Here is a 25,869-nt window from a genome sequence, read left to right as displayed (position 1 = left end):
GGGCAATGTACCAGGGATATGGGCAATTCAATTCTCTATATGATTTGATTTCTTTTAAAATATATTTTCAAAAAATAAAAATAAAAAATTAAAATATATTTTCTAAAATATAAAATGCTAACTTTTGTTTTTTATAATCCCTGTCATATGTTTGATCATTATTTGATTTTTTCTATATGTGTAAAATTTTTTCTTTTAATTAGGAGAAAGAGGGAGAAGAGGGGGTCAAGGAAAAGAGGAGGGGCTGGTGCTGGCCTTGGAGTTAGTATCCTGGTCTTAACCAACATTCGTTTGGGCAAATCACTTCTCTGCTCCTCAGTTTCCTTAATTAAGAAAAAGAGGATGACCTTGACATCACTTCTAGCTCTAAAACATTCTCTAATTTTAATTTCTAAAAGGAACTGAGGGGACTTCTCTGGTGGTGCAGTGGCTATGAGTCTGTGCTCCCAATGCAGGGGGCCCAGGTTCCATCCCCAGTCAGGGAACTCGACTGCACATGCCTCAGCTGGGAGTTTACATGCTGCATGTGAGAGTTTGCACACCGCCAACAAAAGATCCTGATTGCCACAACAAAGATCGAAGACCCCGTGTGCCACAAGTAAGACCTGGTGCAGGCAAATAAATAAATAAAAATAAAATAAAAGCAACTGATTATTGAGTAATTGTATTTAGAGGCTTAAGAATTGAGTGTCCCATGTCCACTCATCTCCAGTTCTTTAAGAGTTAGAGTTTCTTGCTTGGCACAAGGTAACCAGATAGCTCTCTTTTAAGGAGGCCAGTGCATGGAAATTCATTTGCTGGGTGACACTGTGAAAAGCCATGCACCCACAGGATCCTTGCATTCCTCCTGGGCCAGACTCAGGAACCTGGAACTGCCCGGAAGCCCTTGCCTCTGTGTTAGGCCATCGTGTTATTTGCCACACATCCTAGTGTGTTCTCTGTGGGCTCGCAGGGCATCTGCAAGGACTGTTCATACATAGAGAGGCAGAAGAATTCCATTCCCTTCTCTCCAAACTTCAGATTATAGTGACATTAATGAAAAGGGAACAACACAAGCAGAAGATCAGATGGTAGCTACAGCCAATGAATGCATTTTATAAGTGGTAACAAATTGCACAACTCACGTAACTGGTTTACTGACTTTTTTTTCAGTTGTCTTTGTGTATTAAAAGCAGTGTACGTGTCTCTTAGATTGTAGCTGCTTGATGAAAATGGTGCTACAAATTTTGGAGTTTTCTGGGGGGACATTGTCCAGGATGGCATCATGTATCACCAGTGCTTCATAAACACCCATTTTGTGCCGACAAGAGTGCATGGCGGTGGCCAGGTCCCTGATTGTGTCAGCTGCCCCCTCTCCAGCCGGCCTCATTCCTCTGGTAGGGTGGCAGCTGGTTGAGGGGATCCCACACCCCTGGGCAGCAGAGGAAGCCCCAGGGCAGCAGTCCCTGTCTCTGCAGGGGACGTCCTCCAGGCCATCGGCTGGCTTTCCTGCCTGCCCTCCGCTTTTGCTGATGCAGGCTGAGTTTCCTTACCATGCATTTAATGAATGAGAATAAGAAAGTGTGTGTTGGCAGAGTTACAACTGAATAATGCCAAGGCTTTCCAAGTCAGAGCATGAATTGAAGCAGAGCAAAGTTTCAAGTCTATGGGGCTCCAGAGTAATCGCTCTTCTTCTAATAATGGAAAGTACAAATGTTTTATGTTCAAAGGTTAACAAATGGACTCTTTCACTGGCCTTCTGGCCTGTTCAGTTACAAAGTAGAAACTGTTCCTGATCTTTGCCTTATTGCTCTTGTATTTTCTAGGCAATTAGAAACATTTTCCACTCAGCCTTTAAGAGGTTTGAACTGCCTGGAGACCAGTTTTTTTTTTTTTTTTTTAAGGAAACTGAAGTTTTTTAAAAAACAAAACCCAACAGTTTTTCCTTTTTGTAAGCAGACCGAAGTTTTAAAGTACCAGGCTTTCAAAACAGCACACTTAGACTTGCCTGCATAATTGTTGCATTTGTCATGGAATTAGCACTTTCCAAAAGTATATTTCTGTACAGGTATCTAACTTTGCCCAGAAGTATGGTTCTTCATGGTCTATTATGTGCATTTAGGCAAAATGAACCTATTCCCATCCACTAAAATTTGCATCATGAAGTCAATTATCGCAAATAAAATGGAAACCATTTATCTTAATGAACCAGTAGGACAATTAAGTCTGTTGAAATGGTCTAAACCCTCCAAGAAAAAAAATGTTAGTAATTCATGGTGGACTATATCTATTTTTATGAGCTCCTCCAAGTCATCTCTTTGCTGACTGCCTACAGCAACAACAATAGTAACAAATAGTGTTTTGTTTAATTTTTTAGGTTCTTCATTAGCAGGTTCACTTCTGCCTTAATAAAAATGATATCTTTGTCCCACTTGTCTATTTGAGGGCACTGAGGCCATTCCTGGTAAGAAACCAGCACTAGTTGGTCTTACTGGTCTGGTCTTGGGCTGCAAATAGTGTTGATTAATAGCTCCTGCTTTCACCTCCAAATGGAAGGGAGACACAGACATAATTGAAACTTACAATGTCAGAGGATCATTTTATTCCATTACATTGAATGAAAATGAGGTGTACTAGCTAAAATGCAGGGAAATGGCCTCAGAGAAGCCCTAGACACTACATGCAGTGTGTACGTGTCACGTGTCTCTGAGTGCATGTGGGGAGGTGTTCCTGCCAGTCTACCTCCGCGCCCCAACCCCCATCTCCCCTGCACCGTGGCCTCGACCCCAAACAGAGATGCTGCCAGTGGTGGTCAGGAAATGCCATGAGCCGCAGGTAATGAGCTCGACATCCGTTTTCCTTGTCAGATCTCCCAGCTGATGACAGAGCCTGGCCGGGAAGGCCTGACAGAGGCGGCGCTGAATCGCTACAATGCGGACAAGCCTTCGGCCTGCAGCGGCGTCCCCGCCCCGCAGGGCTCCTGCGTGGCCAGCGAGACCTCCTCGGGCACCTCGGTGGCCGCGTCCTTCTTCGCCAGGTAAGAGAAGTGTCCAGAGCCTCGGTTCTTTCGGGTGAGCCCACCTGGATAGCCTCTCAGGTGGACCAGTTTAGCTAAAACCCCAGCAAGACTTTGGGGCTGTTGTTTGACTTTGCTCTTTAAGTCAGTTTCTTAACCTCAGCTCATTGACACCTTGGGCCAGATAATTCTTTGTCGTGAGGACTGTCCTGTGCTTGTAGAATGTTTAGCAGCGTCCTTGGCCTCTACTTGCCAGATTCCCGTGATACCTTCCCTGGTCGTGGCTGTTGTTCAGTCACTCAGTTGTGTCTGACTCTTTGTGACCCCACGGACTGCAGCATGCCTGGCTTCCCTGTCCTTCACCATCTCCTAGAGTTTGCACAAACTCATGTCCATTGGGTTGTTGTGACAGACTAAACTCTCCCCAGACGTTGCCAAACTTTGCCTGCTTTGAGAACCTGCATTGAGAATATGTGGCTCTAAAGATGGTCTTCACGGGATGTGGACTCTTATGGGTACAGCCTCAAGGCTGGTGTTTCTAGATATGTACTCTCATTACAGAAAATGAACTGCTTAAAATTTAACTATTAAATAGATGGCAATTTTCTTCCTTCTTGACAGACTAGCTGCATAGTTGTCAAACTATCCAGCTAACTCCAGAAACTTAAAAAAAGAACGCTGAGAAATAAAAAAGAAAGGTATTTCAACAATGTTTTCTGCCTAATTTTAGCAACACGGCAGAGACAGGGCAGGAGACAAAGGACAGCTGGGCAGGAAAGCACTTCAGAGACTGTCTAATTTGATCCCTTGTTTTATGAAAGAGGAAACTGAGGACCGAAGTTAAACTGTGAGGTAGTTTATAGCAAAGCCAGAAATGGAAACGCGATTCCTCTGCTTTTTACTCTGTGACTCATTCTCTGATGCTTGGAACTGAACCATAGAAAGCTTTCTGTACCCAAGATTCGTGAGCTCCTCTTCCCTGGCAGCTTAGTTGGTAAAGAATCTGCCTGCAATGCAGGAGACCCAGGTTCAATCCCTGGGTCAGGAAGATCCCCTGGAAAAGGGAATGGCCACTCACTCCAGTATTCTTGCCTGGAGAAGTCCATGAACAGAGGAACCTGGCAGGTTACAGTCCATGGGGTCGCCAAGAGTTGGACAAGACTGAGAAACTAACACATTCTTTCACTTTCACTTACCTGTAGAAAACTTTCTGTACTTAAGATTTGCGAGCTCCTGAGTCAGTAGAGTGTATACTAAATAGCATCAACTATGAACTCAGAAGACCACTTGGGTTTGAGTTCCTGGACTGCCTCCGTGTCCTCATCTATAAAATGAGGGTAATACCTATTCCTCAGGGTTGCTCTGAAGAGTAAGATGATTATAAATTATAATGTATGTGCTATACAAATGATAGTTCACTATGGGCTTCCCTGGTGGCTCAGCTGGTAAAGAATCCGCCTGCAATGCGGGACACCTGGGTTCGATCCCTGGGTTGGGAAGATCCCCTGGAGAAGGGAAAGGCTACCCACTCCAGTATTCTGGCCTGGAGAATTCCATGGACTGTATAGTCCATGGGGTTGCAAAGAGTCAGGCATGACTGAGCGACTTTCACTTTCATGGATGTCACTAGACTGTCAATAAGAAGGAACATTGTTCAGCTTTTCTTGTTATCCTTAGGAATGGTAACGTCCAAAGCACAAATCTGATGAAGGGACTCTGATTAGGAAGGGAGTGAGTTAGAGGAGGAACAGAGACTGACATCTTGGATTAAGACATGATAAAGCCCACACACGGGGCTTGTTGGAAGACTAGTGTTGAGGTCCCGATTATTCCTTGGTGCCATGTGCATTGTCCTAGGAACAACTGGGCCAACTTGAATGTATAGGACATAACAGGAAACATGTATGTTGTGGCCACCTGACAACAGAGTCCATCATGTTAGCCCTTTCTGTATGTGAATTTCTGTGTTGTCTGGGACCACTGTGAAAGCTTACTGGGAGGTCATATCCATGCCATTCAGGGAGAGAAGAAAGAGATGGAACAGAATATGAGGAAATGCCACAAGCACAGAAGACCCCAGGTCCTAGGTAGGCTATTAGAAGATATCTGGTGGAGGGTGACCAAGTGGTGAGGACCTAGGAAGGCATGTCCTGGCAGGTTTATTCTGGAGATGGGAGCCCTCGGCTATCTCATGGGCCATCACGTAAAAGAGGGATTTGGATGGTTGTATAAAACACCCTATTATGTGGACAGAGGCCGAATAAAACCTAAAGATAAAAGGGAGGGCTCTCTCAGCCCAGAATGAATGAGAACTAGCTCACAATTCACACTGCCCCAGGAGAGAGCAAGGTCCCCGCCCCTGAGGGAGACCCAGCTTGCCTTGGGTGACTACCCAGCCTCGTTTCAGGCAAGAACATTCAGTGCCCAGATGGGATTTGATCTCCTGAAATACTGAAATGCCTTCAGTTCACAATCCATCCAGAAATTTTTACAGATTGACTGACTTACAAAAGAAAAAAAAAACCACCAAAACAGAAAAAGGCCTTGATGTAGGAAGAGTTAAGAGGCTAGGGGCTCTGATGAACAGTGTTTAGGGAGAGCAGTGTTTCCTGCTGGGAGGAAACCAACAGTGTTGTCAGAGTCAGGGAGAGGATGTCAAGATGCAATGAACCTGGAAGGCCGGAGTGCGGAACAGGTGTGTGGAGGCCAGCTTTCATGTGGATCAGAGGAGGACTGAAAGGATAGTGAATGCCTGGAAAAGATGACCTTCCTGAGACTTTTGCTTGTACACCAAGGGGTAGAATGGAAACACCAAGATGGACCCAAATGAATGGACCAGTGATGTCGGCTGGGGCTCATCCTGCAGATGATGTTAGTGATAAACAAGAACTCTTGATTTCAGAATTGCAGGGACTTCTGACATGAGCTTTCAAAGAGCTGTAAAGAATTCAGAGGTCTGCCTAAATTCTTGTTATTGCTTTCTTTGTGATGAATTTTGATAGCACTTGAAGCTTAATGGTTTAAGGCATTAAAAGTACATGGCATATTTTTACTGCCATGTGTAAAATAGATAGCTAGTGGGAAGCTGCTTTATAGCCCAGAGAGCTCAACTCAGTGCTCTGTGATGACCTAGAGGGTGGGATGCGGTGAGGCGGGGAGGAGGCTCAGGAGGGAGGGGCTATATATATATACTTACAGCCGATTCACTTTGTCGTATAGCAGAAATGAATGACATTGTAAAGCAATTTTATATGTGTATATACACATTTTATATATATATATAAAATAAAAAGGGATCAGGACTAATAATGGAGATGTAACCTTGCATGCCGTAGCTGGGTGATCAACGTTCATATAAGAAATACTTACATATAGATATAGGAAATATAATTGGTTTACTACATAAGCTAGCAAAATAAACCTTTTAAAATAATTTTTACTGGAGTATAGTTGATTCACCATGTTGTGTTAGTTTCAGATATACAGCAAAGTGAATCAGCTATGTATATATATATAAATCATCTTATATTGAAGAGGGAATTTAACATAAAATGTCATCAACTAAAGAGACTAAATAGTTCTTTTTAAAATAGTACATGGCCTGTGTTTAAAGGGTTCACAGTATATAATGAAGGGGAAGTACCATGTGAAAAAGAATAATTCTTTAAATGGATATATATATATTTATATACTTTAAATATATGTTTAAAGAATGAATATATACATGTGTATATACATATATGTATATATTCCCGCACACCCATTACCCTGCTTGCTCTGCTGTTCTCGTCAGTAATAGCTGGGCCTCATTTCTCCGGGAAGGGAGGCAGCATGCCGACAGCCTCTCTGTCACTGATGGGGACCGAAAGCAGAAAGAAGGCTGAGTGATCTGCCCAAGGTCCACACTGTCAAGAGAGAACCAGGGATGTACCTCACATTGTTGGGTTCCCAAAGGCCCACGTGAGAAGTCAAAACCGGCCGGGCTTATGTCGTCAAGCAGTAAACTGAGTTCGCATCAGATGAGCTTTCCGTTTCTGCTGGAGCGAAGCTGTGTGAGGTGATGGTAGAGGTGGCTTTTAGTAAGGGTAAAATCTGGGTTTGTCACTGGTGCCAAAACTGGAAACACATTAGTGTTTATGTGGAACATAGTCAAGTTAGGCTTTATGTGGAAGAATGGGAGCATCTTTCCACATCGAGACTGGGGGCAGAGCCAGCTCCTCACATCTGTGCTCACCGCTTTTCAACTCGTTCGTCTTGACCATGTGATGGACACACCTCCCGGAGTCTGCAGGGCTTTGGAGTCCATGCAGCTCCCGTGAGCACAGGGGGGCCGGCCTTCAGGGACAGTGTTGGCGTCCTTTTCTTTCACCTAGGAGTGGCGCCATTTGCCAAATGTGTGGCCAACCCTGGCTGACGTTTACTGAGTGCTCAGTATGTATCACTCACTGTACTGAGCTCTTCATGGGCAAAATCTCCTTTAATCCTCAGAGTAACTTTGTGACATAGATCCTGCCACTTCCTCTGTTTGATGAGTGGAGAAAGAGGTGTCCTGAGACAAGTCTCCGGCCCAAACTGCTCAGCTGGAAGTGGCAGGGCGGGGAGTCATCCGTGTGCCTTCTTACCTGTGAGCCTTGTTGCCCTTCTCTGTGCTAATAAGTAGGCCCAGTAAATACTTTGCTGCAAGGTTTTCCCACCATAATCATGAACTGATGATCATTGCTGATAAAACCCTAGAAGCAAGTGGGCCCTGCAATCAGTTTGAGAAGGTAAGCAGAGCAGCGACAAAACCTCAATTTGTTGAGGGCTGCAGATGTCCACTTTTTTTTTTTTCCCATGATACAAACCTTTCTTTTTAAGGTGTTTACTTTTTGGAGCTATGGGTAGAGGTCCGAGTGGACCTTGTTGCTTTTCAGATATAACAGCTATAAAGTAAGAATTCCAGTTCTGAATAATACTGTGGACCAGGGCTGCCCCCTCGTGTGATCTCTCAACGGCACATACTTACTGGTCTGTGGTAGATGTGGAAATTCAGAGGAAGAATTTAGCAACCTCTGTAGCAAGTTGACAGGAGTTTTATGCCTGCTGAATCTAAGAATAAAAAAGTAGGGCTTGAATGTAATTAGAAATAAAAAGAAAAAAAATGGTTCTTTCACCAGATAGTTTCAGAAATGGGGCTTCAGAAATTGCATCTGTGTGTGCTCAGTTGTGTCTGACTCTTTTGTGACCCCATGGACTGTAGCCCACCAGGCTCCTCTATCCATGGGATTTTCCAGGTAAGAATACTGGAGTGGGTTGTCCTTTCCTCCTCCAGGGGATCTTCCCCTTTCAGGGATTGAACCTGAGTCTTCTGCATTGGCAGGTGGATTCTTTACCACTGAGGCACCTGGGAATCCCCTGCTTTAGAAAATATTGAAGCCCAAGTAGCTTGTCCTTCTATCTCTCCCTTGCCAGAATTTCTTCATTTCTCTAAATATGAACATTTTGGTGGACTTCCTTTGCTTCAGAATATCAGTACCTTGCTTTTGGAAAAGCCCTTTTTTTCTTTGGAAAAAGTAGTAGCAGTGAAATAGTGACAACAGTATTAAAAGTGTTAATAGTAATCATAACTAAAAAAATAAAGCTGGGTGTAGCTGATCCTCAGGTTGGTTAATTATCATGCTTCGAATTTTTCAAATGAGGGAATCTCCTTTGCGCTGTGATTCCCATGTTAATATGAAGTGGTGAAGCGAGGTATAGATTTCCCATTTGTTGACTCTTCACTTTGAAGAAAGATTTACTTAAAAAAAATTTTTTTTCATGATCTTGTTTCTTCAGTTTTATTGAGATGTGATTGATGTACATTACTGCATAAGTTTAAGGCATGAAAGTGAAAGTGGCTCAGTTGTGTCTGACTCTTTGCGACCCCATGAGCTATCCAGTCCATGGAATTCTCCAGGCCAGAATATTGGAATGGGTAGCTGTTCCCTTCTCCAGGGGATTTTCCCAACCCAGGAATCGAACCCAGGGGTCCCGCATTGCAGGCGGATTCTTTACCAGCTGAGCCACAAGGGAAGACCAAGAATACTGGAGTGGGTAGCCTATCTCTTCTCCAGTTGTTCTTCCTGACCCAGGAATCGAACCGGGGCCTTCTGAATTGCAGGCAGATTCTTTACCAACTGAGCTATCAGGGAAGCCCCAAGTTTAAGGTATACCGCTTAATTTGTGGTATAATTTTTCCACAATAATAATTTTTCCCCTTGTGATGAGAACTCTTAGGATCTCCTCTCTTAGCAAGTTTCAAACATGCCATACAGCAGTGTTAACTATAAGGGGAATCGGATGAAGGTCGTCAAAAGGTACAAACTTCCAGTTATGAGATAAATACTAAGTACCAGGGCTATAATGTACAATATGATGTCTGTAGTTGAGATTTACTTAATTATGTACTTTGTGTTTTAAAAGTATGGAGTGCATGAAACCCTCTAAAAACTCTTAGGTGAATCCGCAGCATTGCAGGTTGAGGTAGTGGAATCCTAATTTTAATTTGAAGAGCAGTGAACAAATTCTGGGTGATGCCTAGAACTGCCAGGAACTCTGGTACATTAAATGAATCTCTCAAGTGATCTCATATCTTTGCATTGATGTTCTTTCCCAAGTAACCTGACCAATAATCATATTGTTGTTTTAAAGCTTCTGGAGGATTTTAATCTACATTCAGATCAAGTACTGGAAAAATAGTGAAAATTGCCAAATATCACATGAGCTTTGCTAAGACAAGTTCAAGTTTGGCAGAACTGGTACTACCATCTCTGTGGGGTTGGTGAGCACGTGGGTTTTTAGTTCTGTTTTCAGACGCCACTTCTTATTGTAATACTTTTTTATTTATAGCTTTTACCTTTACTTCACAACCTTTGTAAGACTGTATGTAACTTTTTACCAAATTCAAATGAACATTTCAAGTAAAATTATATAAAGGGCATTTCTGGTTATTAATATTTTTTCATTTCTTTATTTGATTAATGTCAATAAGGCCTTTAAATCTGTGTTTGTAGGTTTTGTTAGTTTCAGATTACTGAATGCCTTCTCCAGTATTCTGGCCTAGAGAATTCTATGGACTGTATACCCCATGGGGTCGCAAAGAGTCAGACATGACTGAGCGACCTTCACTTTCATGTTCACTTTCAAATCCTTACTGTCTGTCTGTCTGCTCATTGTTGGATCCACCATATTAGTTAGAGCTTGTCCCTCTCTTTTCCTCTGTTTTTCCAGTAATGGGGTCCTTTTGTGATTATTGACTCTCTTCTTGAAGATTCTAATCTTTACACAGTTTTCTACTGTTGATTAAAAAGACATAGCTCCTGAAATTTTCTGCATAAATTTTTATGTTCACCTCAGTGTTGGATTGTCCTCAAAGTTGTTTTGTAGGGTCCACTTGCTCTGTTTTCTCTCTCTGGCTTGCCAAGCTGTTCCTCATTTCCTTTTGCTAACCTTTTGCCTTTTGCCAGAACTCACTCTTTTCTTAGGAATTTTATTATAGTTCTGTCCATCTTTACCTCTTGTGCAATTTCTTCCATCTTTGTTCTTAGACTCTTATGACTTATGACTCTTATGACTTAGACTCTTACAACTGACTTAACCAGCATCCCTTTGAGGCTGGAGTTTGCTGTGGCATTAACACCTAGACCATCTCGGATCCTGGATCGGGGCTAAGCTGAGCTGAGTGGGCTGACATCTGGCTCCAAGGCCTTACCCTAAGATAAGTCTCTGTGTTCATCTCCCCACCCGACCCCACCACCACCCCCCGCCCCCCCCCCATCACAAGACCTGCTCCTAGTGCTCTGTGAACACGTGCTGCTGCACACACAGCTCCTCCTGCTACGGAGGAGGTCCTTCCTAAAAGCCATTTTCCACATTCTTGCTGACAGGCAGCTCAAATAGTGCCTTGTTTAAACCAGGTACAGCAGATGCTTTTCATATATAATCTTGTACAGTGAAGGCTTTCTTTAGTCCCTGGGCATGCTGACACAGAGCAGTAGTAGTTGGTTATTTGGAAGGAGCTTATTAAGTCAAAGAAGGATGCGAAGGAGTGTGAAACTGTCATGGTTCTTCTGTTCTTCCATCAGGTACAGTTCCCTTAGGGATGCTTGCATCTTTATAAATACATCAACAGTTGTTACCAGAGAAGAACTATCCTAAACACACCACAGTTGGTCTCAGGTGATCCAGGAGGAGAAAGATGGAGCTGGGTGCACAGATCCAACTCTTCTCTTGCTGATTCTTTGTGGAGATGGGGCAGACTTTCTGCCCAGATTACAAGTTCCTTTCCAGCACCATGTCTGTTACAATAGAATGATAACTTTAGAAAAACCAAACCAAACCAAACAAATAAATGGACAAAAAATGAGAGGGGTTTTTAGGACCTCATTTTGTGGGAATTTCTATTGATGATTATTGTATTTTTCTGTTTTGTCTGCATTGACGTGTGCACCTTGATCTCCTCACTTGTTCTAGGGTCTCATGCTGACTCACTGTCTATCACTTTCCCCTTTGCTTCCATTAACTCTTCTCCTTCCCCACGACACCTGCCTGTCTGCCTCTTCCACAGTTCCCATGGAAATGGGGTTGCTGTTGACCCTTGTATGGAACACCTGTGGTCAGGACCGACATACATAATTATGCCATTTGCTCTCTGGCTCAGACTCGACTGGTCGAGCTGTGGTGCCTCTCACTGAGGTGCTCTGTCCATCCAAAGGGACATCTGCTCCTCGACTACTAAAAGATAAGGTCTGGGCTTGTATGGCACCAGCCACTCCTGCTCCTTCCTTGGGGGCCAAACTGTGGCAGGGCAGCGATCTTTAAAGGCTTGAAGTGGGAACCTGATTCTGAACCAATGGTCTCTAAAGAAAAAAAGTGGTCGGTGTTTGCCACTCTTCTCATCTCCTGCCACAGAGGATGTGTGAGATATGGCGTTTTCTGACTTAAATGAGTCCTTTGTTTGATGGATGGCCAGTTGGGGTGCTGGCAATCAGCTCACAACATCTGGGAATCATTTGTAGAGCTTTCCCTCAGTTGAAAATCCAATTCATACCTTGATGTGGATGTTAAAAGGCAAAGCTATTCAGTGAGACCAAAGGATCCTGGTGATTCGTGTCAAATATTCTCAGAGTTAGGCATCCTGGTTCTTATTGTACAATTTGAATGTCTTTTCTACTCATGCAAGGGTGGGAGAGAGGAAGAAGAGTATCAGATAAAGAAAGATGGAGTGGTCCATGGTTGAATCCACAGTCTGCCACTGACATTCTGACTTTAGGCAAGTAACTTAGTCTCTCTAAGCCTCAGTTTCTCCTGTTAAACAGAGATCATCATATCTACTTCATAAGATTATGGTAAGGATTAAATGAAAATGTGATCATACTTTGTAAATGTCATCTAAATCCTAGAGATGATGTTAAGATGGCATTTGTACTTAATCGCTCAGTCATGTCCAACTTTTGCAATCCCATGGACAGTAGCCCATTGGATTCTCCAGGCAAGAATACTGGAGTGAGTTGCTCTTCCCTTCTCTAGGATTTGCTATGAAAAGATGAAATTCTACCCTCATGGGAAATCCAATGAATTCTCAACATTCCCTTTTGAGCAGGTGACTTGTGTCATGGCTACCTTTATACTGTGCTTACATGGCACCTTATATTCCAGCCTAATTACTTCCTAGGGACCTCCACGGTGATTGTAAAGATCCAGCATCATGCCTCCGAGCAAAACTGCCATCACAGGGGACTGAGGACCACAACTTGCTCTTAAAACGTCACCTGGAAAGAATGAAGCACCGCTGGTGATTGAAAACATCAGTGATGTACACAGAAAGAAATTCTGTCCTCTCTGATGGGGCTCCAGCTAGCTGACAACACACTTCTACATCTTTCTTTTTGTAGTTTTATAGTCCTAGCAAAACTCTCACACAATAAGAGAGAAAAACAAAAGGAAGAGAGGATGAAAGGAGCAATTAAGAATTCTATGACCATATATCTTGGTAGTGATTCACGGGTGGGGAGCTGGAATTCTGCCCTGACACTGACAATGAAAATTAACCAAACAGGAGATAAAATAGAAGTAAAAGAGGGAAATACTCACTCTCTTTGTTAATACCCTCAAGATTTGAATTGGGAGCTGAAGAGTGAGGATTTGGTGGCATGGAGTCGATTAAAAAGAACAGTAGTGTGACCTTTGTCCTGAAGGAGAAGATGGATGGGGATAGGGCACAATTTTATCTATTACTTATTTCAAAAATGTGTTTCCTATTCTGCACTTTTGCCCCCATCCCATTGGCAATACCCCTGTAACTTGTTCTTTACTTCAGTACTTTACTCATTTAAAACTAATAAGAGCCTATGTTTTTTGAGGGTTTCCTGTACACCACACCCTGCTTTGGGTTCTTTACATGAATTTAAACTTCAAAAGTCCCCACACGTTGGGAAACTGAAGCACAGAACGAAGTAACTTGATTGTAGTCAGACAGCTAGAAGGACTTCAGTAGGTTATCAGAGACCATGAGCCAGAATGTCAGATCCATACAGGTAAGGATATTTGCCACTTTGTTCTTGGTTGAAGCCCTAGTGCCTAAAAGAATATCTAAGAAATGTTTGTGGGATGGATGAACAAATGCTCTTAGCCACTGTGCTGTCCTGCCTCCAAACGCAAGACGGGTTGTGATGGGTGGGCATTCATGCAGTCTCGACAGAAGGATGATCAGTGAGACCAAAGCAGAGAAGTGAATGCAGGGCACATCACTGAAGGCATAGGGAGAAACATTTTGACCAACTACTCTATCCTTCTAATTTTGTTGCTTACTAAAATATTGCTTCCGGTCTCAATCAGAGTTAAAGTTAAGCGTTTTTCAGTGACTTGTCAGGCTCTCTCCACAGTCTGGCCGCCTGACTCCTCTAGCACCCTCCTTCTTGCCTGCTCTGATCTAGACTCCTGACTTCCTTGCTTTTCCTCAAAAAGTGCCAAGACCATTCCCTCCTCATAGACTTTGCTCTTTCTCTTTCCTTGTTCTTTCTCCAGATATCTTCTTGATTCAGCCCTTCTTTCCTTCAGATCTTTGCTCAAATGCCACTTAATGGCAAGGCCTTCCTTGACTTGCCTACTTAGGATCACAGATATTCAGGGTCTGCATCTCTTTTCCCACATAATACTCTCTAATGAATATTTACTGAATGAATGCATTTCAGACTGAAAGGGAGATGTGCTGCTAAGTCCCCAGATGGTCTCCCACTGAATTTCTTTGAGAAGTTTACATTTTTTTCCCACTAAATTCATAACTACCTGCTTAGGAATTAAATTATTCTTTTAAATTTGAGATGCTAGGGGGAGATAACATCGTGACAAAGCACGGGAAAAGGCATGGTTGGGAAAGTGAGATTCTCATTAAGCTTTAAGTACCTGGCTGTCTTTTTAAGAGGAGGCTTTGTAGATATGGGATAAGAGGTGCTGCCTAGAACGAGAAACCAAAGAAAGAGTTAAAGCAGAGGAAAGAGCTGTGAGTTGTAACTCTGGCACAAATGAAGCAGGGCTCTCCATCTTTTCTCCTGGCTCGTTGAAAACCTGTCTTTTCCTCCCTTGAATAAACCTCTTTGCTTTCTGTCCCGGGCTTTGATTTATTATTTTAATTCTATAGCTGTCCTAGTGAAGTATGTAAAGCATTTGGGGATAAAATCATGTGGAAGACATTATAGAAACTAAAGATATATTATCTTACGTCGTATTAGGTAGCGGCTCAGTGTGCTGAGGAATTGTATCCTTGATGAAAACACCAATCCGTCTGTGACGTTAATTGACTTAAGAATTGGCTCCTCATTTAGGGTATACGAAGTGGAATTTAGGGAATACTGTTATAATCAGTTGGTGAGAAATAGGTAAAAGTGAAGGCTAAAAGAGATCTCACTGAAGTCTCTGCTTTTCATAACTGAGAGACGTCCCTGAAGGTGAGATTTTTATTTTCTTGCATCTAAAGTGAAAATAATGATTTTTTCTTTTCCTTCTGTCTGATTCCTGATGTGTAGATTTCATGAGAACAAGAACTGTATCTAATTCCCCCTTTGCATTGAGCATCGCCTAGCACAGAGGAGGAGCTCAATACATGAATGTTGAAAGAATGAGTCAACCATGCTTGAAAACTTAGGTCTGTCTTGCTTTTCAAAGGAATGAAATACTTAAAAAGAAACTGTAGGATTGTGTAACCACAGAGTTATCATCATTCCAAGTACTAGTATTAATGATAAATAATTTTGATGGATACAAAATAAATGGAATATTTTTCATGATTGATTTCAACACAGTTAGGTTCAACAGGACACTATTTCTGATAATCATCTTTTTATTTAGTTGATGCAAAAATGATTTTAGCATCCACAGTAATTAGATGCCTTTTTTGGCACCTGGTATGCTTGTTCATGAAGTACCCTGGAATTCGGGAAATATAATTTCACAAGCCTAGAAATAATGAACTGTGTCATTTTCTTGGCATCCTCTGATACCAAAGCCTTAAGAGTCCATAGTTTGTCCTTTTAAACCCTCGCAAAGGAAAGAAAAGGGCCTTGGCAATAACAAAGAAAGAGGAAATTCTCTCGGGGTCTGTAGTGAAAAGGTTGTAATCAGCACCAGGCAAGCCACTTGGAATAAAAACATGAGAAAATAGAAAGCATCACTCAAAATTTATTCCCGGTCTTTTAGGCACTTCAAAAAATAAATGTGGTTCATTTTTCTGAAATAAATTTTCATCTATTATTATATCTGTCTCTTTAGTACTCAAAGTGGCAAGGTGGAAGAATATTCCTGAACCTGGCTATACAGGATTTTAAGGGCACTTTCTAGGGACGATAAAAAAAAAAAAAAAAAACCCTAAACAATCTTAAGTCCCTATGAATGCTCCCACCTTCAAGTGTTTTAAAATTAAAACAAGACCTTGTTACCACCCTCGAGGACTCAAAGCATCAGGTTACAACTGAGAGAGGTAGAGAGAAAGAACCAAGGATGACCAAGTCTTGTGTCAGCAGGTCTGACCCCCACTGCCTCCACAGACCCTTCACACACCACGGGCTCCAGTCCCCCGGGAATTTACCAGATGCATATAGCTGGCACTGTAGCAGGTATTGTTGGGCCCCACACCCTTCTGCTCATCATTTTATGAACCAAACCTTGCAGCTCCCAAGGTCCAGGACTTGTGACTACCTGAGGGTTTTCTCTGGCTACTGGCGTCCACTGCCCTCAAGCATGGACAGTCTTGATAGCCATGGAAGTAATCATGTTGGGAGCAGCTCTCAAATAAGGCTGACAGGAGCTGGTGGATAAATACCTGAGGTCCCTTCCCCCTTGGCTGGTATAACACCGAGGCAGGGTCTTCCCTGTCTCCTTGATTTCCTAAGTTGGACTGAGCCCCAGTTGCCCACATCAGCAATCTGATCGATCACTTCCTCCCACCCTGTCTCATTTTCCCACTTCCCTGCACTGCTTTCTGGAATCATCCTCCAGTTAAACCTATCAGCACTCTCTTCCTCATCCAGGGATGTTTCTAGGGAAAGCCAGCATAAGATATTGGCAATATATTCCCATTCATTCATGCATCCATTCAGTATCAATTCCTTCATGCATTCATCAGGCATTTGGTAAACCCATACTCTATGCCAGGCATTATATTAGACACTGAGGAAGACAAAAAGGCAGCCACTCCCATCAAGGAGCTCCCTGTCCAGAGGGGCAGCCGGTTCCATTGCTGAACAGTTATAAACAACATACGGCTTCCCAGATGGCTCAGTGGTAAAGAATCCACCTGCAAAGCAGGAGACATGGGTTCGATCCCTGGGTCAGGAAGATCCCCTGGAGGAGGAAATGGCAACCCACTCCAGTATCCTTGCTATGATAATCCCATGGACAGAGGAGCCTGGCGGGCTGCAGTCTATGGGGGTCTCAAAGAGTTGGACTTGTCTGAGCATGCACACAACGTCTATAAACAACATGGAAGTCCAGGACAGAGCAGTACTTGAGAGCTCTCAGTATCACTCTCCAGAAGTCTTCAGGTTATTTGGAAGTTAAAAGTAACTTTACAGCACGTGTTATTATCAGAAATTGTCTTCTCCATCCATTTCCTGTCTCTTTTAGAGCGTAAGATCCAGAGAGAGAGGCACTTGTCTGTCTTGTTCCGTTGTTACAGCCTTAACTCTTAGTAGAGTGCTAGGGCCCAGTCAGTATTTAGTGAGTGTGTCTCAGGGGTGTTAGGAGTCTGCCATGGAGAGTTCCTGCCAGCCTCCTCCTTTCTCTCCTGGCGGAGACCACTCGAATCCCAGGCCACCCAGTTCCACCGTGAAAGTCATGTCTCCAACGCAGAGGGAGAGCCTGAGCTCAGGGCAGGAGAGAAGGAAGGCGTGCTCCCCCCTGCCCCGTGCTGTGCCTTGAGGGTGGGGCCTTTCTGGTCACTTGGAACTGAGCCCTTGGCCAAACTGTGTGTCTGAGGTGAGTGTTTTCCTTTAACGTAGCAGAGGGGAACCTGCTTCATTCAGAGTCTGTTGACTCAGATGTGAATCACATCTTCACAGCAGCATCTAGGCTGGTGTTTGACCAAACAACTGGGCGCCATAGCCTGGCCAAGTGGACCGTCACACCTAGAATCAGTGCTCAGTTTAACTTGAAAATACTTTCCATCCTGTGCAATTTGCCTGTCATCTTCTGAGACCCCCGAGGTTTCTTCTGGCTCTGGTTTCTGAGCACTGGGGCTGTGAGGATGAGCCTGCTGGTCTTCAGGTGTCTCTTCCCTCCCTCTGCCCACTTCCCATTGTCATCCTGTGCGCCTCAGCATCCCCATCTGTGGACAGGTGTGATTTAATCCTTGTCTCCTTTAGATCAGTAGGAGAGCTCCCATTTCACTTATTGCTTAAGATGCTGAGCATTTTGTTTTAGCTTTCACACTAAAGATAGAGAAAATAAAAATTGATATCATGAATCTTTAGGCTTCACCTGTGGTCCTAATCACCAACCACAGCCTCAAAGTCCTGTGGTGGTGGAGTGAATTTACTACTTTACATGTTCTTTATTTCCTTTAAAGCTAGGCACACGAGGAAGATTGATTTATGGAGCTTAGATCCTGCTTAGTTGGTGGGGGGTGGAGGGAAGCTGCAGTAAATTTCAAAATCACTAGTATTTCTTTGCATGTTCAGGGGAAAAAATCCTAGCTTACATCTATTGCTATAGGAGCTCATAAATTAAAAATACCAAGTGTATTTCCTATACACCTGGAACTTCAAAATTACAATCTATTCATTCTGTGATTGCCCCCTTCATAAAAGAAGCATGGGGGTGATGGCTCAAACAGGATTTCCCAACATAGCTTTGATATGTAGACAGTGATTCACCCATGTCTTTTGACCTTTGCTTAAAAAATATTTCAGGATAAGGGAATTATTTACCTGAAGCACAGACTCTAAGAATTTGGTCCCATTATCTTTTTCCCCTAACCTTCATCTTTTCTTACTCTCTCTTCTTTCTCTCCCTTTCTGTCTTGGGTTTTGGTTTTGATCTGTTATTTTACATAAATTTCAAAACAAGTCTAACAGCATCAGAAACAAAACACAGGAAAGTCTTCTTTATTTTCCATTCTGTTCTGAGCCATAAATTCCTACATATACTCAAATAATACACCCAAGAGGGCTGGTAGAATGAATTTGATTAGCCTCTTAAATGTTTTAGCACCTGCACACCACAGTACTTCCAAGAATGGGGAAATGATGTTTCTTCCTCTCCCTAAGGGATTGCTTGTTACCTGGGCCATGTAACTGCTGTATGCCACTTTGTTGAGGTTAAGATTGAGGAACCCTGGTGGAGAAAAAAAGTCCTAAATAAGTACAGGTACAGCATCAAGGCCACATTTTTTTTTTAATGTTTTTATTGAAAAATAGTTGATTTACAATGTTGTGTGAAGCCCTATATACTTTTCCTTCTTAATTTTGTTCTTTGGGAACCATGTTTACTCTTTTTTTTTCCTTTGAGAAAATACATAAAGGGGAAAGAAAGGCTATACTTTATTTAGATTTTCAGAAAACCTTTAAAAACATGTCATGCTTGCAACCTAGAGGGGTGGGATGGGGTGGAAAAGTGGGAGGGAGACACAAGAGGGAGGGGGCATATGTATAGCTGATTCACATTGTTGTATGGTGGAAAACAATACAACTTTATAAAGCAATTATCCTCCAATTAAAAATAAATTTTAACAAATGTCATACTGGAAGCAGTAGACATGAACTGTGGTGTTGGAGAAGACTCTTGAGAGTCCCTTGGACTGCAAGGAGATCCAACCAGTCCATCCTAAAGGAGATCAGTCCTGGGTGTTCATTGGAAGGACTGATGCTGAAGCTGAAACTCCAATTCTTTTTTTTTTTTTTTTTAATTAGTTGGAGGCTAATTACTTCACAACATTTCAGTGGGTTTTGTCATACATTGATATGAATCAGCCATAGAGTTACACGTATTCCCCATCCCGATCCCCCCTCCCACCTCCCTCTCCACCCGATTCCTCTGGGTCTTCCCAGCGCACCAGGCCCGAGTACTTGTCTCATGCATCCCACCTGGGCTGGTGATCTGTTTCACCATAGATAATATATATGCTGTTCTTTCGAAACATCCCACCCTCACCTTCTCCCACAGAGTTCAAAAGTCTGTTCTGTACTTCTGTGTCTCTTTTTCTGTTTTGCATATAGGGTTATCGTTACCATCTTTCTAAATTCCATATATATGTGTTAGTATGCTGTAATATTCTTTATCTTTCTGGCTTACTTCACTCTGTATAATGGGCTCCAGTTTCATCCATCTCATTAGAACTGATTCAAATGAATTCTTTTTAATGGCTGAGTAATATTCCATGGTGTATATGTACCACAGCTTCCTTATCCATTCATCTGCTGATGGGCATCTAGGTTGCTTCCATGTCCTGGCTATTATAAACAGTGCTGCGATGAACATTGGGGTGCACGTGTCTCTTTCAGATCTGGTTTCCTTGGTGTGTATGCCCAGAAGTGGTGTTGCTGGGTCATATGGCAGTTCTATTTCCAATTTTTTAAGAAATCTCCACACTGTTCTCCATAGTGGCTGTACTAGTTTGCATTCCCACCAACAGTGTAAGAGGGTTCCCTTTTCTCCACACCCTCTCCAGCATTTATTGCTTGTAGACTTTTGGATAGCAGCCATCCTGACTGGCGTGTAATGGTACCTCATTGTGGTTTTGATTTGCATTTCTCTGATGATGAGTGATGTTGAGCATCTTTTCATGTGTTTGTTAGCCATCTGTATGTCTTCTTTGGAGAAATGTCTGTTTAGTTCTTTGGCCCATTTTTTGATTGGGTCATTTATTTTTCTGGAATTGAGCTTCAGGAGTTGCTTGTATATTTTTGAGATTAATCCTTTGTCTGTTTCTTCATTTGCTATTATTTTCTCCCAATCTGAGGGCTGTCTTTTCACCTTACTTATAGTTTCCTTTGTAGTGCAGAAGCTTTTAAGTTTCATTAGGTCCCATTTGTTTATTTTTGCTTTTATTTCCAATATTCTGGGAGGTGGGTCATAGAGGATCTTGCTGTGATTTATGTCGGAGAGTGTTTTGCCTATGTTCTCCTCTAGGAGTTTTATAGTTTCTGGTCTTACATTTAGATCTTTAATCCATTTTGTGAAACTCCAATTCTTTAGCTACCTGATGCAAAGAGCTAACACATTTGAAAAGACCCCGATGCTGGGGAAGATTGAAGGCTGGAGGAGATGGGGACAACAGAGAATGAGATTGTTGAATGGCATCACCGACTCAATGGACATGAGTTTGGGTAAACTCCGGGAGTTGGTGATGGACAGGGAGGTCTGGCATGCTGTGGTCCATGGGGTCGCAAAGAGTCGGACACAACTGAGCGACTAAACTGAACTGAACTGACGGAGACATGATTTTATACTACCCTACCCCCAGTCTTTCACTTTTAGGTATTTATTGAAGAGAAGTTAAGGCATTTATGTTCACACACAGACTTGTCCATGAACGTTCACAGCAATATTATCATAATAACCCCAAACCAATGAATAAATAGAATGTGGTGTATTCATATAATGTAATCCTACTCAGAATATTCAAACTATTTATATATGCAACAACATGGGTGAGTGTCAATTATAGTGAGTGAAAGAAGCCAGACTCCCCCACCAAAACCAAAAGACTACTATGGTATGATTTCATTTATATTTGATTATAGACAATACAAACTAATCTACAATGACAGAAAGCATATCAGTGGTAGACTAGGAATGGGGGTGGGGAGAGAAAGATAACAAATGGGCAGGAGGAGGCTTTTAGGGGTAATGGATGTCCATTATCCCATCATGGTGTCCCAGGCGTATACTTATGACATGCGTGCTCACTCAGTCGTGTCTGACTCTTGCGACCTTACGGACTGTAACTCACCAGGCTCCTCTGTCTACGGGACTCCCCAGGCAAGAATACTGGAGCAGGTTGCCATTTCCTTCTCCAGGGGATCTTCCCCACCCAGGGATTGAACTCAGGTCTCCTGCATTGCAGGTGGATTCTTTACCATTTAAGCCAACGGAGAAGTGCATACATGTGACAAAAAACTCACCAAATCGTATACTTTAAATGTGTATCACTTATTGTATATGACTTATACCTCACGAACGCTAAGTAATTGAGTTCTTTTGGGGTTAGAGAAAGTATTTTGAGATGGAGAGAGAATTGTTTTCATAAATGAAGAGGTGGGATAAATGATCAATTTCTCTGGAAGAAAAAGGGTTAATAATAGCACACCCCCCAGCCCCCCAGGAAGGCATGTTGAACTAAACTTGTTTAACATTTTTTTTTGAGGTATGGAGATAAGAAGTACCATGGGAAATTTCCAAATTTGTGCATAGGGCTAAGTTCTTCCATGTAATAAAATATCGTCAAGGTAGAATGAACAGGGGAAGAAACGAGCAGAGTCGATCTAATGAGGGCAGGAAGAAGCAGTTCAGGTGGAATAATTCAAAATCTTCTATGAGATGGAGGACTCAGAGAAACTGATGATAACGCAGAAGGAAACTTAAGAACCTCATTGCCTGAAGGTTTAGTCTAAGATTACAACCGGGAAACCAACAGTAACAAAATTTATTGGATATTATCACAGAAAATATTGGAAACAAAGTGAAAGGTGTTGTCTTCCCCTTGGACAAAATAGAAATTTATTTGAACCCATAAGTTCTTAGGAAATTTTGATAAGTATACCTTAAAATATAAGAGGGAAGCAAAAACCATCGAGGGAGTGGAGAAACTTCTGGTTGAGAACAGACAGTTGGAAGAACTCCTCACTCTGGAAGATGCTGTGTGGGAGGAAATCAGAGTAACTCATGTGACATGTATATAGATTTTGCATTAAATCTTGAGTTAGGTCTTAAGATGGGGAAGAAACAGCGTTAGGGAAAAATAAAGTGAACTGTCTCCCACATCCTCAGACACGGTACCGACTGAGACTATAAATCTGCAGGTCCAGATTCATTCACAGATGGTAGGCTGATGGGGAGCTGTTTGCCTGAGCTGGGAGGTGGGGAGTGAATTCCCAGCTTCAGATGCTGTGGGAGGTACCTGCCTCTCGCGCAGGAGGAGACAGAATTCTCAGCTCAATGCCTCAGGCCTTCAGGCCAGTACCATGGCTCTTCTAATCTATTTCTGAAGTGGTCTTTCCTACAGCATTTTAAGAAGTGGCTACATTATCCTGAGTGTTTTTATCAAGTAACAAATCAGCTGATGTAAATGCATAATGTTGGCTGAGAGCAAGCCAGGATTTTGAAGCCCCTTCGGCACGTCTAGTTTGGGCACACGTCACAGGCTTATCCTTTGGAGGCGAACTCAGGGGCAGGTTGGTGTAGAGTGACTTCTGGTATCCGGTGTTTTGGATGTGAATGTCAGCATAACAGATGCTAGACAGTCCCCCCTTGCACCTGGATTGTTTCATGCCCAAGAGGAGGCAAGACAGGAAAGAATAAAAATCCCAATCAGCGCAGTGACTCAGAAAGAGGACAGGTGATGGTCTGGCGTCCTCTCCTTGGCTTCTTGTGGAATCGCAAAGTACTGCTTTGGGACGGTGAACTCCAGCCATCTGCTTGCTTGGATCCCGGGGAGCAATCCAGCTGGTATCTGCCGCCCTAATGAAGAAGGGCACGGAACACCGAGGCCCTGCTGTCTGATTCCTCACCGGGATGGAGCTGGGCTTGGGAAATGGTGAGGATTCACATGTGAAAGTTAAGACGCAGGACGCCTGACAGCTCCCGGAGGACACAACTGCCAGGTTTCCTTTGTTAAAGAAACAGAACGCAGAGTTTTGAAAAAAAAGTTGACTTTTTTCAAGATGTCTACATCTCAGCCAAAGGTGAATGAAAGAGTCTTTCTCTGTTGCTGGCTTCTTGTTTGTTGTAATCATATAATTTTCTGGTGCTCATGACCATCCGTACTTCTCCGGCTTCCTCCTTGTCCTGCCCACCACCGCCTATCTGTCGGCTCCAGGGAGCGGGGGTTCCAGTCCACTTGGCTAACCAGCATGTGATTCCAACAGTAATGAGCCACATGCGGAGACCCCAGGAGAGGAACAGGAATAGGTCGTCCCTATATTTTTATGTAGAGATTGATAATCAGGGCTAACAGTCTCGGCAGAAGGTGAGCAACACATTAAACAGAGGGGAAAAGATAATAAAATATCTCCTGCTGCTTAACAGTCGCTGGGTGCATACGTTCCCTGGAACTATCCAGCTGTTGCGCTTGATGGCTCATAAAGCCTTGGTAACGTCCGTCAAGGGCCTTTTTTCTTGGTGAGGGACCATTTTTTTTTACGCAGTTATGATAGCATTTGGTTGCTATCCCTGGAAATGCGAAGAATCCACAGGCACAGGCAGACAGCTGCCAGGGAAGAGCCAGACCGCAGAGGCAGCTGGCTCCTTTGATAGATTTTGGGTCACTTCGGACCTAACGGGCACCATCAGAATGTAGATGCAGACTCAGCAGGCGGTCTGAGCACCTGCTCTGTGCCAGGTTATCACATTTCATCCTCCTCCTATGAGGTAGGGACTATTGTCGTTTAGTCACTCAGTCGTATCTGACTCTTTGTGACCCCATGGATTGTAGCCCACCAGGCTCCTCTGTCCATGGGATTTCCCAGGCAAGAGTACTAGAGTGTGTTGCCATTTCCTTCTCTAGGAGATCTTCCCAAGCCGGGGACCGAACCCATATCTCCTCCACTAGCAATCGGGCTCTTTACCACTGAGCCAGCAGGGAAGGCCATAAGGTAGGGATTATCACCATTCGAAAAAGAATACCATGAAACAAGAGCCCTGGACTCTTTGAGGGGCATACCCAGGTCACACTGCTGCAGTGACAAGCCGATATGCCCATGCCTGGTGGCCTTTGCTCCGTACCACCTTGCTGCAAAGATGGAATGAAAGAGGAGCTGCTTGCCATGTGTGCTCTGGGTACATGTGAAATAGCTCTGCACCTGCCTGTTCTGCCTGATGCTCATACACGTGTGTGCTAAGAAGGGGTGACACTTTCCAGAATGCTCAAAGTAAACCGTGGGTGTGGTAGGTGACTTGCTGTCTTAGGTCATCTCTCCAGAAGCAAATCCCAAAGCAAGTGACTTATTAAGAATGTGATCCCCAGGGGACTGGTAAGGAATTGAGTGAGGCAGGGAAGGGAAGAGATAAGAGAAAGCCAAAGCACACCCTTCCTCTGGCAGAGGTTGGCTTTCTGTGTCAACTTGGCCCTGCTGGAGAACCCCGAGCTGTGGTCACACCTCAGAGCTGTCCTGAATTGGGCAGCAGGGCTGAGGCTGTCATATTTCCTGACCACCTATCAGGGTTGCAGGAGAGCAGTAGATCCCAGAGACTTCCGGCCAGCTCTCCGTGCATGCAGGCAGAGCAGGCTCCAGCAGTCCAGGGATAAGCCTTTGGGAAAGAGCAGAGGTGGTGACTGTTAGGAGCAGAAGTGCGCTGAAGGGGGGCACAAAGATGCTGCGAGAGCGCGGAGGGGCCCTGGCCTTATCGTTAGACCTGCCCCTCGTCGTGCCCAGCTGGCAGAGGAGGAGACTGGAGGGATAGGAAGGTGGCAGGGAGGGGCACCAGGAACTCCTGGTGTTTTCAAGCAACACCGTCCTCTGTATCACCACAAGAAACAGTGTTGATTTTCCTCAATTCTGGGAATGGTGTTTTTTCTTCACTAAGTTCACATGTCTGATTGGTGAGCCACGTTCCATCCGAGTCAGCATGGAACGGAACCTTGGGTTATTTCATGTTGGATGATATAATTCATGCTGACAAGGCAGACCTCTGGGGAGTGAAGGGAAGTTGTTCCTAAGTAAACTTCCATGTTCTCGTACGAGGTGGGAAAATGGAAAGGGAAAATAAGAAGTGGGGATTGCTCAGGGCAGACAGCCTCCCCCTCTGAAACCCTGGTGTGACTTGAAGTGCTGCACAGATTCCAGACCTGTGTGTGTCTTCAAAACCAATAGCAGCATGTTAAAAAAGAAAAAAAAAAAAAAAAAAAAAAATATATATATATAGTATGTGAACCCATAGCAGTAACATTCTAAGTGAAAACAGATTTCTTCCATTTAAAAGAAATGTCAACTCCTTGTTTTGGGGTGTGGGGGTTGCCCACATGTGTTCCAGCTGAACACAAACACCAAAGGCCAATGTAATTTATAGCAGGTTCGAGTTCTGTCCTTAGCTTGCTTTGTATCCATCACAGTCATCGCCATCGAGGACTATGGATGCCAAGTACATTATGGTTTTAACTGAGCAGGGACAGGAACGAATCTGCCTCCTTTTGGGCTGTTTGAGGGCTC

General features: G+C 43.4%; 1 protein-coding gene across 1 annotated transcript in view; it reads left to right on the top strand.

Annotated features, from left to right (window-relative positions):
• KIF26B (kinesin family member 26B) overlaps window positions 1-25,869 on the top strand; it is a 496,587-nt gene that overhangs the window by 234,810 nt on the left and 235,908 nt on the right. The window contains exon 4 of the mRNA XM_065935600.1: window positions 2,847-3,016. Coding sequence (XP_065791672.1) covers window positions 2,847-3,016 — 170 coding nt within the window. The remainder of the gene's footprint in view (window positions 1-2,846; window positions 3,017-25,869) is intronic.

Source organism: Muntiacus reevesi, chromosome 5 (assembly GCF_963930625.1).
Source record: "Muntiacus reevesi chromosome 5, mMunRee1.1, whole genome shotgun sequence".
NCBI lineage: Eukaryota > Metazoa > Chordata > Mammalia > Artiodactyla > Cervidae > Muntiacus > Muntiacus reevesi.
This window is presented reverse-complemented; position numbering and strand designations above follow the sequence as displayed.